Genomic DNA, 15,170 nt, shown 5'->3' with positions numbered 1-15,170 from the left:
TCTATATACGAAGACCATATTTTTCAAACTTTCCAAACTTTTCAGCACTTAACCTGCCAAATATGTGTTTTTGAAGTACAGTTCTGTAAATGATTTGAAATCAGGTCCATCTTAAAAAATGTAAGTCACATCAGCTGTATATCAATCTTCATAAAAAATGAAGATGGTTTTGTTTAACTTCTACGGGGTGACATATAATAAGCATTATTGCCATCATTGTTTCTGCTTTTGCTATAGTGTGCTGCTCTTGCATGGAATGTCTGAGTGACTAGATATCACTTTAGGTCACTTAATTATCTACTCCCTTCTCCATCCCACTGCTTCTCATTCTTCATGAAAAGCTTTCCAGGAAATGGGTTAATTGTTTTTAACCTGCATTTTTCTCATCCTTAAAACCTGTTGGTACTATTTTCCTCTCTCTGTGTCCTTCCCCACACCATCAGATAAATTTGAAAGGCCTATGAGTTCTAATTCCAGGAATATAACAAAGTTATTCATCAATCCTCTTGCTGAAAATGACCAAATTTAATACAACATTTAAAATTTACTAAGAGAATTTATAGGTTGATATCATCATAAGATTTTATTAGCTAAATATCACCAGGCCGTCAAAGAAAAACGAAATCTTTAAAAATTAAAAGTAGCTAGAAAAAATATATACATTACCTTTAAAAGCTAACAATTAGATTGAGAACTGATATCAAAAAGCAACAATGGGAACCAAAGATAATGAGGTGATATCCTCACAATATGAGGGAAAGAGTTGCCAGTTTAGAAATCTATGCTTTGTGAAAATATCTTGCAAGAATAAATAAAGATATTTTCTCACAGGCAGAAACTGGGAGTGTTACTAAATAAAATTATGAAGGAATTTGTACATATCAGTAATTACATTAAAAGTAAATGGACTAAATGCTCCAGAGAAAGTGCAAAGATTATCATTTGGATTTTGCAAAATCAAAGAAAATACAACATATTTAAAACATAAAATACTAAAAGAATGGAAAAAAATACACAATTAAGTAGCTAACCCAAGAAAATTGATGTTGCTTTATCAGACAAAATAACCTTTAAAACTAAAAAGCATTACTGGAAGTTAACTATGTCACTGCATGATGAAAAGGGTTGAATAATCAGCAAGGCATACCTGCATTTTAAATTTGTATTCATATAACAAAGTATCCTTAAAATTAAAACAAAAAATGGACAGAAATACAAAATAATTTATCCCCAAAATATCAGTATGTACTTAGAAGATCTATCATAATCAACTTAACTTAATGTTCATACCTAGACTATGAGAACCCAAACTTACAGATGACATATAACATTTACAGAAATTGGCCACATACCTGGATTACAAAGCAATTTGTCATACCAAAGATCAGTGTTATCCACATCATGGTATCTGAGTAAAATGCAATTCTACTACAAGTCAGTAATGAAAAGATAAATTGAAATTGCCCATATAAATAGAAATAAAATCAACAAAATTATAATGAAAATTAGAAAGTCTTTGAATTGAAGGATAATAAACATACCACATTTCAAGGTAAAGCCATCATAAGAGAAAAATTCATGTCCTTAAAGACATACATTTAAAAAAAGGGAAAGCCAGGGCGCCTGGGTGGCTCAGTGGGTTAAGCCGCTGCCTTCGGCTCAGGTCATGATCTCAGGGTCCTGGAATCAAGTCCCGCATCGGGCTCCCTGCTCAGCAGGGGGTCTTCTTCCCTCTCTCTCTCTGCCTGCTTCTCTGTCTACTTGTGATCTCTCTCTGTCAAATAAATAAATAAAATCTTTAAAAAATAATAAAAAATAAAATAAATAAATAATTAATTAATTAGAAAAGGGAAAGCCTAAAGATGATACTAAATATTGATCTCTTGAGATTTTAAAAAGGAACAACAAAATAACCTCAAAGAAAATAAATAATAATGAGATCTGAAATTATATGATCAAAAATAAACATAGATTCTAAATCAAAAGATGGTTCTTTCAAAAGGCAAAAATCCCCGACACATTTAATTTAAAAAGGGGATAGGTGAAGCACAAAACCACGATTTTAGGAATGACAAAAAAAAAAAAAAGAACAACAACAACAAAAAAACTACAGATACTATAGACAAAATTGTAGTAATAGTATAAAACATTATGTCAATACATATATATATACACACACACACACACACATACACACACACACATACACATATATATACATACACATACATACAACTAGGAATAAAATGGCAATTTTAAATAAAAACAGAACCCACCAAAGTAACTGAAGAAGAAATAGGAACCAGGATAAACATTAGAAATACTGATTTTAGTTAAAACCCTGCCAACAAGAGAGCTCCATTCCCAGATGGCCTTACTAGAATAGTTAATTCCTGTACCACCTGAGCTTTTCCATCAAATACAGGAGAAATACCCTAAATCTCTTTTATGAAACTGGCATAACCTTGATACCAATCTGACAAGGGAAGAAAGGAAATACAGTCAATCTCATTCATGATCACAGAGGGAAAAAGAGTTTCCAACCAAATTTCTAGCAAGCTAGGTCCCACAACATATAAAAAGGATAATACATTTGTAATCAAATTGAGTTGATCTCTGGATTTAATATTACCAATCAGTTATAATTCATCAAATCAACAATCTAAAGGAAGAGAGTGATATGGTTATATCAATTATTGTAAAAAGACTTTTGATAAAATGCAACATTCTTTTATGATTGATAGGATAAAAATACTAGGAAAATATAAAAAGACAAAAACTTCCTTAATAAAGAACTACAGGAAGCATAATACATAGTGGTGTAACTTTAAGGAATTTTGCATTACTTTATTCAACATTTCACTGAAGACTCTAGCCAATACAGAAAGACAATAATGAGAGACCAAAAGAAAAAATTGTGGCAAAGAAGAAACCAAAATTCTCAGCATTTGCAGTTTATTTGCTTATGTGCACGGAAGACCCAAAATAGCTGAAGATTAATTATTAGAATTAATAAATTAGTTTAACATGCTTGCTGAACATAAATCAAAGCACACACATAAGGTACATTTTTTTTCATATGAGCTACAAGCAAAAAGTGAAATTTAAAAAGGAAATTTTTATGCTATCAATAAATTGGATTTTTTTTTAGGACTAACTCTCAAGAAAGCAGACAAAAACCTTGCCAGTGAAAATTATAACCTTTAGTGAATGGCATAAATTGGAGGTCTTATATGACCACATATGGTGCTACCCATGCCCCCACATCAGGTATCTCCTGTTTTTATAGCTCTGATATCTTACTGCCTTAGTCTTCTCTGGCATCTTTATCCACACAATAAATTTCTTGAATTCTTTTCATGTACTGCTAACTACCAGCCATGGAGTTGCAAAGATAATTTCACTGTCTCCTTATACATCTGTTATATATCTGATGCTCTTATAAATCTGATGTATAATATATAGATATACATCATATCTGATATATAAGATATAGATATATTATTGTTTTTTCATAGTTATAGTGACTTTCTAGCTTTTGAAATTTGAGGTATTAACATACTAACTTGATTTGAAAAAAAAAAAAAGGACTAGAGCATACCTACAGGTAAGCATTGTATAGAAACTTGATTACAAGGCATTCAATTTCCATAAAAATCAGTTGCCCTACTTTTCTCTTACTATTAATCTTAATATTAAAATATTAAACTTAGGAAGCACAAAATGCTCCTGACCTATAGATACCCAAAAACTAAGTTAGGAGGCTCTGAAATTCTTATCTACAAGATGTTGGTTACCTTTTGATGCATCAAAGACGTGAAGGCCAATCATACATCCAGCACATTACTCAAAACAGAGGCTATCTGAAAATATGCGTGCAATCTTTGAACCCTTTTCTGAGTTTTTTTCGTTTTGTTTTGAATTATTAACAACCTCATCATCTAGCTACTTTTGTTCTTTTTAAGGACAGCCTTCTTGAGTGTGCCTTTCTCCTTGAATGACACTAAAACTTCTATTTCTTTTTTTTCCCCGCCCTGTTCCTTTCCTGCCTCCTCTCCAAATCTGCTGGTGTTTGTAACTTCTTTATTGTGGGTGTGGTCCTCTCCATCAGCCATGTGGGTAGTTGAACCAAACTCACCTACCAGCCTCTCTGCTGCCTTATCCACCAGGAGACACTCCCAGGAATCCAGGTTGGTTGTGGGGTGTGGGGTCCAGGGCATGTATACAGCCAAGTCATAATCAGGGCCTCCTCTTTCATTCCAGCATCCCATGGGTCCCCTGGGCTCCCAGCTCTCAGAGTTTGAGCCTGATTGCGGCTTTCTGGTTTGCAGCACTATTTCTGCCAAACTCCAAACTGCAGTGCATGTTGTCTCTTTATTACCATCAAGTTTTACCCTTTCTGTGCCCCATCCTTTTGGAGTCCTGCTCCCTCTTTCCATTTAAATGACTCTAAGGCATTTGCAGCGACTCTAGCATCCACATTTGCTAGGTGGCAGAAATTTTTGATTAAGTCGGAGCTTTCCTCATTCCTGAAATCACAAGAGAAGGTTTCTTTTCTATTCCATTTTCATGAGGCCTGGAGCTGGCAATGTGTTTGGCTGAAGCGCCCATCTTCCCTTAGGACTGGTCATCCAAGCTGGTGCAACAACCAGAGACATCCCCTCGGGTGTACCCTTACCTCCTGTCTGCAGTTTTCTTCTCTGGGCCCAAAGGTCCCCATAAAATGGGAGCATCAGAAAGAAAAACAGTTCTTAAGGAAGTTAGCATGTGACCAAAGCAAGTCGTACTACGTGAAGACAGCCGGGCACCTGAGAGAGAGCATAGGCCAAGGTTCATCTAGGTTTGCATCTCAAATTGTGCCACTTAATTAACTGTGTAACTCTCAGAAAATTCTAAACCTCTGAATCTTAGTCTTATGCAGATAATAGGTTAACAGCCCCTCCCACTATCCTGAGGCTGTGAGGCTATGAAATGACAAAGGTAAAAGGTCCTGTCATAATGACAGGGGTAGAGTGAATGTCAGTCAAGTGGATCTGCTACTATCGGCTGAGATTTTCTCCCTTCAACAGCAGCAAATCATGAAAAGTAACCAGTATTGGGGCACCTGGGTGGCTCAGTTGTTAAGCGTCTGCCTTTGGCTTGGGTCATGATCCCAGGGTCCTGGGATCAAGCCCCACATCGGGCTCCCTGCTGGGAGCCTGCTTCTCCCTCTCCCGCTCCCCCTGCTTGTGTTTCCTCTCTTACTCTCTCTGTCAAATAAATAAATAAAATCTTAAAAAAAAAAAAAAAAAGAAAGAGAAAGAAAGAAAGAAAAGAAAAGAAAAGTAACCAGTATTGGTCTCATTTGACAGATGAGGAAACTGAGGCTCAGGGAGATGAAGTAACTTTCCTAAGCTCAAATTCGTAAGAGTGACATTTGGGACCCAAACTCAGGTCTTCTGACTTCCACCACATAGTCATATTTTCACTGTATCACATGGCATAAGAAGTTTTTCAGTTTGGGCATATTTATATTAACTGTTTGTCTTCTCATCTGGCTTATTTGTTTAACGTGTGGGTGTTGTCACACCTCTTCATTTATTGTGGTGGTTTCAAGTACTGCAATTATAATTTACATGAGTTTCATCTTGACAAAAACCATGATATTGCCCTTATGGTTTATTTGGATTATTTCTAGCTATCTGATAGTTTCATTAACATTTGTATTTCAGGACTGTAGACCATCAGAGACAAAAGCATGAAGAACTGAGAGCCTGACTTTACTTTTATCTGACAAAGACAAATCGCTAAGATTTTAAGCGGCGCCGTTTATCGGCCCTACCATATTTACTGAGCACTGACTAATTGTAGGTGTTGTGCTAAGCACATTCTGAGGTTCAGTAGTGAATTCGATGTTCTTTCTCACCTCAAGAGCTAAATAACAAATTGGGAAAGAAACTAGCAATTTTAATTAAACCTGAACTAAACTGTAGAACCCCTGTTCATTTGATGAAAAATACAGATGCACCTTATAATGGAAATTGATACATATTAATTTGATGGGTGAAGATTTGTTTCCCGAATTATGATTTCCACAGATGTCGTATCATGAAAGACCAACAAAGAGCCCTGCATTTGTGCAGTGTATTGCCTGTGGGGTGTGTGGAGATTCATAACAAATAATAAACAGTAAAGAAATACGCTCTGTGGAATGTTAGAAGATGATACTGATACTGAGAAGAGCAGAGCAGGATAGGAAAGATCAGAAGCCAGGGACAGGGAGGTCTGGTGGCAGTTGTAAACAGGATAGTCAGGGGAAGCCACATCCAGAAGAGGCCTTGGAGAAAGACCTGAAGGAGGTGAGGAAGGGAAGTGTGCAGGTCTCTGGGCAAAGAGCATTCCAGGCTAGGGAAGGCACTCAGACCGCAAAGCAAGCCAAGGGAGACCAAGAGAGCATGAAGGACATGAGGTCCCAGAGCTGACAGGGAGATCAGGCACTAGGGCCTTACAGCCCATGGCAATGACTTATGGCTTTCTTAGAAATAAACTGCAGTAATACTGCAAAGTTTTGAGCACAGAAGTGACCTAGAATAACATTTTGTGTTCACCCGTGTTCATTTAACAGAGCAACATTTTCCTGCACCTTTTTCTTGGGGGGGCGGGGGGTAAAGAAGAGACATTATCGTAATGTCTGCATACTAAATTCAGCAGTGTATCTGCTGGTGAACATATTATTTGTTTTCAGCTTTTTCTATTATTTTTCTGAGTTGAATATCTCAGAACATACTTCATCTTGCTATCCGTGCCCTAGAACAGATTCCCATAAAGGGTATTTCTGGGTGACAGGTGTGCATGGATAAAAAAAAAAAAAAAACTTGAAAAGCATGTGCAGATTGTTCTCCTTTGCAGTCATTTCAATTTACATATTCCCAGAAGCAACATGCATTATATCACACATTGTTGTTGTTGTTGTTTTTTTTTCAAAGATATTATTTATTTAAGAGAAAGCACACAGGGGGAGGGGTTGAGAGACAGAGGGAGAGGGAGAAACAGACTCCCCACTGAGTGGGGAGCCTGACCTGTGGCTCACTGCAGGGCTCCATCCCAGGACAGCAAGATCATGACCTGAGCTGAAAGCATATACTTAAGTGACTGCACCACCCAGACACCCCTTCATATAATTGAATTTAAATATAAATGTCTGGGGTGGCCTGGGTGGCACAGTGGGTTAAGCATCCACCTTTGGCTCAGGTCATGATCCCAGGGTCCTGGGATTGAGCTATGCGTTGGGCTCGTTGCTCAGCAGAAAGTTTGCTTCTCCCTCTCCGTCTGCCCTCCCCCTGCTAATGTTCTCTCTCTTGCTCTCTCTCATTCTCTCAAATAAATAAAGTCTTAAGATATATATATCCAGCATGCATGGTTCAAATCTGGATCCCACCCCCCTAGTAGCAGTTCTTTAATTCAGATCCATGATGTGATGTTTGTGATAACTGAAGCAGGGTTTCATGGAAGCCTAACTTCCAGTATCTCCAGAAGAAAGGGTTTCCCAAGCAAATGAAGAGGGCAGACAGAAACACAGAGGGAAAATATAAAATGCCTTAGAAAAATTACTCCTATGTATTTATTATGGTAATCTTATTAAATTTTTTTTCAACTAAAGTGGCATTTTGGCAATAGAGCTACTTTTCCCTAGAAACACTTTCAAATCAAAAATTTTCAACAGTGTCAGATGAGTCTTTTGTGAGCTTTGTGACTTTGCTTCAATTTTCTGGATATTTTCCCATGTTGATAAATATAAAAGTTTATAAATATAGAGACTATGTCTGAATGGGTCACATCTTTGTACAGAATTCAATGAATTCTGTGTTTTCTTGGATTTTAAAAAAGCCTTTATTATTCTTCATTTTATAATCTTGTGATAATAGTCAAGAACCAGCGTAAGTATGAAAATCTTTATATATTTTCAAAACCCACATCTGAGAACAGGAAAGAGAAATGTCACTGTAAGAAGTATTTATGCATTTATTCAAAAAGATTTTATATGTTTAATTTAATATAAAAAAATGTACTGAGGGCTGCCTGGATGGCACAGTTGGTTAGGCCTCCAACTCTTAGTTTCAGCTCAGCTCATGATCTCAGGGTCGTGAGATTGAGCCCTGCATTGGGTTCCATGCTGAGCAGGGAGTCTGCTTCAGACTCTTTCCCTCTCCCTCTGCCCCTCCCTGTTGAGCTCGTTGTCTTTCTCTCTCTAAAATAATAAATAAACCATTTTTTAGAAGTGCCAGAACTCCAATAGGGAAATTATTATGAATAAATTAGTTTATAGGGGTTAATGTGATATCATTTCTCAATTTATTTTTTTTAAGATTTTATTTATTTATTTGACAGAGACAGAGATCACAAGTAGGCAGAGAGGCAGGCAGAGAGAGAGAGAGAGGAAGGGAAGCAGGCTCCCTGCTGAGCAGAGAGCCCGATGCAGGGCTTGATCCCAGGACCCTGGGATCATGACCTGAGCCGAAGGTAGAGGCTTTAACCCACTGAGCCACCCAGGCACCCTTCATTTCTCAATTTAATATAACCCTATGCCAACATCACATTACTGGTTTACAAGAATAATCCTATTTAACCACCAGAACAGTTCTGTGACAAAGCTTCTATTATAATCTGCATTTTACAGATGAGAAAACCAAGGCTTAGAGAGGTTTCAGTAATGTGTCCTTTTCTTTTTTTCAGAGAGGGAGGAGGTATGTGGGAGGGACAGAGAAACTCTTAAATAGGCTCCACGCCCAGACCAGAGCCTGACGCAAGGATCAATGTCATAATCCTGTGGTCATGATCTGAGCTGAAATCAAGAGTCAGACACTCAGCTGCCAGCCATCCAGGAACCCCTCCAGCTCCTTCCAGGGAGTAAGTGGTAGAGTGGAAACATGAATCTGGGTTTCTCAAATGCCAAAGCATTGGGCTGTGGCTGCATTAGAACTCATTTGTATGTCCTGATCATAGAAGCAAAGGATTAGATGGAATATGAGAGATCATAGTGCAGAAGAACATGGTAGAGTGCTAAGAGAACAAGGTGAAATCTTAGATCAGTTATTTACAAGTAATATAACCTTGGATCTACTATGTTAACCTCTAATTCTTTACTTCTCATCTATAAAAGGGGTATAATTATAATTTCTTAGAGTTCTAAGCTCCCACTATATATTAAATGATAATAATTGTTGTTAAAAGTAACATAGAGAAGATTTTATAAAAACACTTGGCCAAGTGGTTTGGTGGAAGAACAGAAATCCTTGGGAGCTGAAGTGGTTCCTGTAACATACATTCTGAATGTATCTGAAAAGTCTAGATATAGTAGAATGCAGTGACATACATAAAGTGTTTTGATGATGGAAACAATAGACACTTAACACTTTTTTTTTTTTTAAGAAACAACACTTAAGGATAAATACTTCAGTAGGAAGCATCTACTAATCTTCATGGATAAATACATATTCATCCAACACTAAATTAGCAACGGTGATGTGTGTGATGTGTACTTTTTGCCTTACATTAAAATAGTCTTTTTGCAAACACCATTTGCACGATATTTGCCTTGCAAAATTTCCTTATAACCCTCATTATCAAAAAGAAAAAAAGAAGCTAAGTAAGCCATCATACTGTTTGCCTGATCCTCTTTTCTGAACAAGAAGATATAATTTTAAAATGATTTCTTGGGGTCTTGGTGGAGCTTGAGATTGTGAAACAGCTTTTTAAGGTTCAAAGCTAATAAACCCCATATTAATGATTAGATTCATGAGGACATTACTTGCTGTCACCTCTTCTTAGAGATAATATGTGGACTTGCAAAGCATAGCATCTGACACACATATATTAATTTTCTATTTTATATATATATTACCTATCTATATCTGTAGCTATATTTCTATTTCTCTATTATCTATATATATTACATAATATATATAGATATAATATTCAGTAATACTGTATTCAACAGTATATGCCTTTTCTTTTTTTTTTAAGATTTTATTTATTTATTTGACAGGGAGAGATCACAAGTAGGCAGAGAGGCAGACAGGGGTGGGGGGAAGCAGGCTCCCCGCTGAGCAGAGAACCCAATGCAGGGCTTGATCCCAGGACCCTGAGATCATGACTTGAGCTGAAGGCAGAGGCTTAACCCATTGAGCCACCCAGGTGCCCCTGCCATTTCTTATATAAAGAAGTTTTTTGTCTTTTCTATTGTAATCTACTTATTTTGCACAGTATCTACATATGATGAGATTTATGTTTCACTGGATATATCTGACAGATTTTAGAGTTGTCAGAATAAAAAGTCTCTATTGAGTAATTTTCTATTTAATTTCTCAGGATAAAAGACTTCAGCCTAACTAGTATTAAAATAGAGAAATCACTAGCCATTGGTGTACAAATTGTATCCCAAATGTATTAACTATGCTATAGTCATGTGTCTTTTTTCTTTATTTTTATTTAAAAGATTTTATTTATTTATTTGAGAGAGAGAATGTGTGCACAGTTTGCCTGTGGGAGAGAGAAAGAGAGAGAGAGGGAGAGTGAGCACAGCAGGGAGAAAAGCAGACTCCTTGTTGAGCAGGGATTCCCAACACTGGGCTTGATCTCAGGACTCTGGGATCATGACCTGAGCCAAAAGCAGACACTTAATCAACAGAGCCACCCAGGCCCCCCTGCTTATTTTATTTATTTATTTTTTTAATAATCAAAATTAAGTTAGAGTATATCTAATTTGAAGCCACTATTTTTGCTAAGAAGAAGTTACTTGTTTTATGATTAATAATGAATGACCTGTTTATATTCTGCTTATTATCATTTGTTAGTACCCAGACTTAGGTCTTCAACTACAGTTTCACTGATTTGAAGGCAAAAATGATAGTGAAATGTATCAACTATCTTTTCTTAAAAAGAAATATTCTTCATTCCTAAATAATCTATCATAGTTTTTTGTTACATTGTTAAATGTCCTTTATTTGAAGAACTATGGTGAAAGCAGAGGTAGGGATTTATTTTTAAAGTTCTTATTGGGAATACAAGGATGGTTGCTTCATAATCTTATTGCAGTTTTTATTGTTATTTCACTGGTCCAGGAGATGGGAAAATCTGAAATTCACCATTCTATAGTTACTAAGTTGCTTTTATTTCTTTATTTTTATTTTTTTTAAGATTTCATTTATTTATTTGACAGAGATCACAAATAGGCAGAGAGGCAGGCAGAGAGAGAGGAAGGGAAGCAGGCTCCCTGCTGAGCAGAGAGCCCAATGCGGGGCTCAATCCCAGGGCCCTGGGATCATGACCTGAGCTGAAGGCAGAGGCTATAACCCACTGAAGCCACCCAGGTGCCCACTAAGTTGCCTTTAAATATTGAGACAGGACATTCAACAGTGTTTCCAAGTATTTTCAAAATTTGGATAGTTCTTCCCTCTGAAAAACTTACTGAAGTCTTAAAAAATTAATGAGGACCATTTAGGTCTGCTGCTGATGAACTGGGGACATGTTTAATTTGTATGGGTGGCATGATAAGAAAATCATGCTCTGAAATCTCCAACCTAGAAAAGAAAAATACGAGTATAGAAGAGAAAGAAAGAAAGAAAGAAAGGCAGGAGGAAGGGAGAGAGGAAGGGGAAGGAAGGAAGGAAGAAAGGATGGAAGGAAGGAAGAAAGGAAGGAAGGAAGGAAGGAAGGAAGGAAGGAAGGAAGGAAGGAAATGAAAGAAAGAAAGGACTTCATACCTAGGAGATAAAACCAGAGAACGAGCAGACGAATATAAGAGCACACATTGTAAACAAAAACTTTTGCACCAAACACTTGGCTAAAAATGCAAGACAGATTTTATTTGAGTTACTGCAGTAGGGGAGAAAGACATCACTATAAAATATTGAGCCCAGCTCCACATACAACAGGGACAAATGGGGACTTAAGCCAATAGGCATAGTGAGGGGGTCAGTGAAGTAATTGGAAATACAGAGTAGGGAGATTCTTGCCAATGGCCTAATAAATATTCTTGCTAAAGGTCAACTAAAGATGTAGCTATCAAGGGTGAGGCATGAGGACAGATGTCAGGGGTGGAGAGATTCTTGCTTAACTAACTTAGCAGGATTCCTTGCTGAAAACTGGGCTCAGTGGGTCAAGGAGAGGGCTACAGTTCAAGGTCAAGATCTAATTGAAAAGACACTTGGGGGAGCCTGACTAAAGTTTGGTCAAGGAGAGAGCCTTTGTTAACAGACTGGTCAGAAGGTGAAGGTAATGTTCACTGATTTGTTAGTTGCATGTATCACCCAGAGCTCATCACATCATGTGACCTCCTTAATGTCCATCATTGAACCCCCAAAACCTAATGATGTACTATATTTTGGCTAATTGAATTTAAAGAAAAAGGAAAAAAATGATTTCTTTTAAAAAAGAAGATGAAAGCAAGAGAAAAAAACATCATGTGATTTTAAAAACAAATCGGTTTTCGAAAGATTGAACTAAACCTCTGAGCTTCGAGTAACAAGTTAATCCGTTTGGGTGAGAGTAAAATAAGGACATCCATTTGAGCATACTTTCACTCTGAACCACGTGAAATTGTTTTAAAGTCTTCTAAATTCTTAGTTGGTATGCCATTAAATTGAATTTAATGAGACCATCTCAATTCCTTTTTAAAGATCTCTTCTGATAGATGCAAGCCTTCATTTTTCTTCCAGTGTTGAGACGAAAGGATTTAGTATAAAGCTCACGAGTAAATATCCTTAATAGGAGAGAGATAATCAAAGGAGTGGAAATTGCTACATTTTACTGCAAACATTCTATAAGTGAGCAGGAGATAAGAACAAATCTTACCTTTAAGAATCTGCTAAATTTATTTTAACTTTACACTGTTTACTTGAAATTTGAGTGACAATAGCAGCAGGATCCCTTTTCATTAGAACTATCCTGGGAAAATTTTTAAATGATCTCCTCAGATGTGGCTTATCTCACCATCTGTCACCACTGCAGAAAATTGAGCATTGAATTCAAACACTCTTTTCTGCCTGATCTGTTAATGTCCACCAGGATGCTCAGAAAGATAAGAACAAACAATATGAATAAGTACTAATTCAGCATCCACCCTGCCTGGTGCTGTTCTCTATCCTCCTAACAGGTCTCTGTTCTTTCAGTATTGACAGCCTAAAGGGGAGATAAACAAATACTAAGAAATTATATGCCATTTGACAAGTGTTGTAACAGGACATGGTACAGGGTGCTGTTGGAGCACATGAGAAGAGTGCCCATCCCATTTCTTGGGTAAGGATAAGGTTGGGAATAGGAGGAGTGGTAAGAGTGTGAGTGTGTTTGTGTTTGCGTGAGGCACTGGTGAAATGTTGGAGAGAAATAGTGGCCTCCTCGGGGAGGAGGAAGGTGCAAAAGGTGATTTATAAATGGAAAAGGTAGAGTAGGCATCATTCAGGAGGAAGGAGTGGGCCTGGGATGGTTGTTCTTCAAAGAAGAAACACCATGTGCCAAAGATTTAAGGGCCAGTGGGAATGTGTATTTAATTTAACATATCAGATAAATGATTCTCAAAGTTGAACAGACATGTGAATCCCCCAGGTTGAATGTTAAAATGCAGATTCTGATTCAGTAATTCTAGGGAGAGACCAGAATTCCTGGGTATATAACCAGCTCCTAAGAGATAGCAATGCTGTTGGTTCACAGACCAAACTTTGAGCAGCAGCATACAGACAATGTGATTTCCCATAACGGGACACTTCTCTCTCTGGAGAAGTCACTGACTATTCCCTAAGCCATTGTCACTACTGATGGTGACCTACTTATTCGCACTGCATGAATCCTTGATGATTGCCCTTTGGTGGTAACTCAGCACCTCATTCACATAAGATATTTTCTATAAGGGAGCCTACTTCTCTGTCCCATAGTATTGTTAAAGTCACTACTTCAAACTCTACTTTTGTACCTTCTTTTTCACCTTGATCTACCTCTTCATTGAAACACATTTAGCAGTTTCACCATGAAACCGGCTGGAAAAGATGTGCTTAAGAAATATTGTCAACATTTGTCAAAATCAAAGAAAATGTCCCAGAGAAGAACTTGCAGCCTTCCTCATTAGGAGCAACTTATAAAGCTGTACTGTATCTTGACAGCAATTCTTTTAATGCCAATTTGTACTCATTTTAATAAATGCATGAGTCTCATCTTGCTGTCTTGGCTCATCCTGTAGCAGTCAATGTTCTGCTTCTCCAGAGACCAAGGAGAGCATCTTTGCAAATTCTCTAAAAATTCCATCTCCTTCCCAAAGACACGGGAACAGATTGGGCTGCATTATCGAGTTACTTACTGGGAACTCACACCCATGTCACATGGTCTAAAAGAGAATCCTCTCTATGTATAGTTTTGTATATTAGGCGTCACCAAATTGATTTTAATGTGTTTCTGGGGACTAGAAGTTGCTTTTGCTTTGAATATTGGTGCAGTGGTACTGTCAGCTTTTTCAGCTAATGCACTGATTTTACTCCCACTAATATGAGACTACTACCCTGTTTAATTTTCTTAATAGATAAAATAAATAAATTAATTCATAAATAAATACACACATAGATGCAGATATATATTTAAAATCACTTTCTGTATTAGTGCTATACAAAATTAGCATTAGGACTAAGGAGTGAAACTTACAGGCAGGCAACACTTTCAAGGTCCTTCCTCACCTTCATTTCCAGCTGGGATCTCAGAGTCATCTCAAAGGCAGTCGGGCTCTCATATCAAGGTATATGTGGGTAGACTTGTCATTTCGTCCTTCCACTAGACTAACCCAGCAGTCCTTAAACCTTTTTTTATGCAGAAGATTACTATAGCACCTTGTCTACTTGCAGTCATATACAACATGCTTTATGGGGAAACAAGGAATTTCCATGGGTGATCTTTTACTTTCTTCTGTGTTCCCATTAACCCTTGCTTTGGACCTAGGTAACTCTTCCCAAGGTAGATGTCATTCCCCTCTAGAGCAATCAGAGATTGGTGAAGCTCTTTTCCTACACTGTTTTATATCAGGTCTGTCTCAACCTCACTTCTCAGTCACTTCCTTCTCACTCTTAAGGATGTGAACCCTGTAAAGAAAAATGTGAGATGTCCTAACCCTGGAAAATATTATTTTCTTAACTCATGAGCCAAGTTATTGCAGA

General features: G+C 37.3%; 1 protein-coding gene across 3 annotated transcripts in view; it reads left to right on the top strand.

Annotated features, from left to right (window-relative positions):
• SPHKAP (SPHK1 interactor, AKAP domain containing) overlaps positions 1–15,170 on the top strand; it is a 176,252-nt gene that overhangs the window by 18,397 nt on the left and 142,685 nt on the right. For 2 of the 3 annotated variants that reach the window (XM_032857413.1, XM_032857411.1), the window contains exon 2: positions 4,112–4,190. The exons of the other annotated variant lie outside the window; for it this stretch is intronic. In XM_032857413.1, the coding sequence (XP_032713304.1) occupies positions 4,112–4,190 (79 nt within the window). The remainder of the gene's footprint in view (positions 1–4,111; positions 4,191–15,170) is intronic. 3 annotated transcript variants of the gene reach the window in all.

Source organism: Lontra canadensis, unplaced genomic scaffold, assembly GCF_010015895.1.
Source record: "Lontra canadensis isolate GAN:19392208 unplaced genomic scaffold, GSC_riverotter_1.0 scaffold13, whole genome shotgun sequence".
NCBI lineage: Eukaryota > Metazoa > Chordata > Mammalia > Carnivora > Mustelidae > Lontra > Lontra canadensis.
This window is presented reverse-complemented; position numbering and strand designations above follow the sequence as displayed.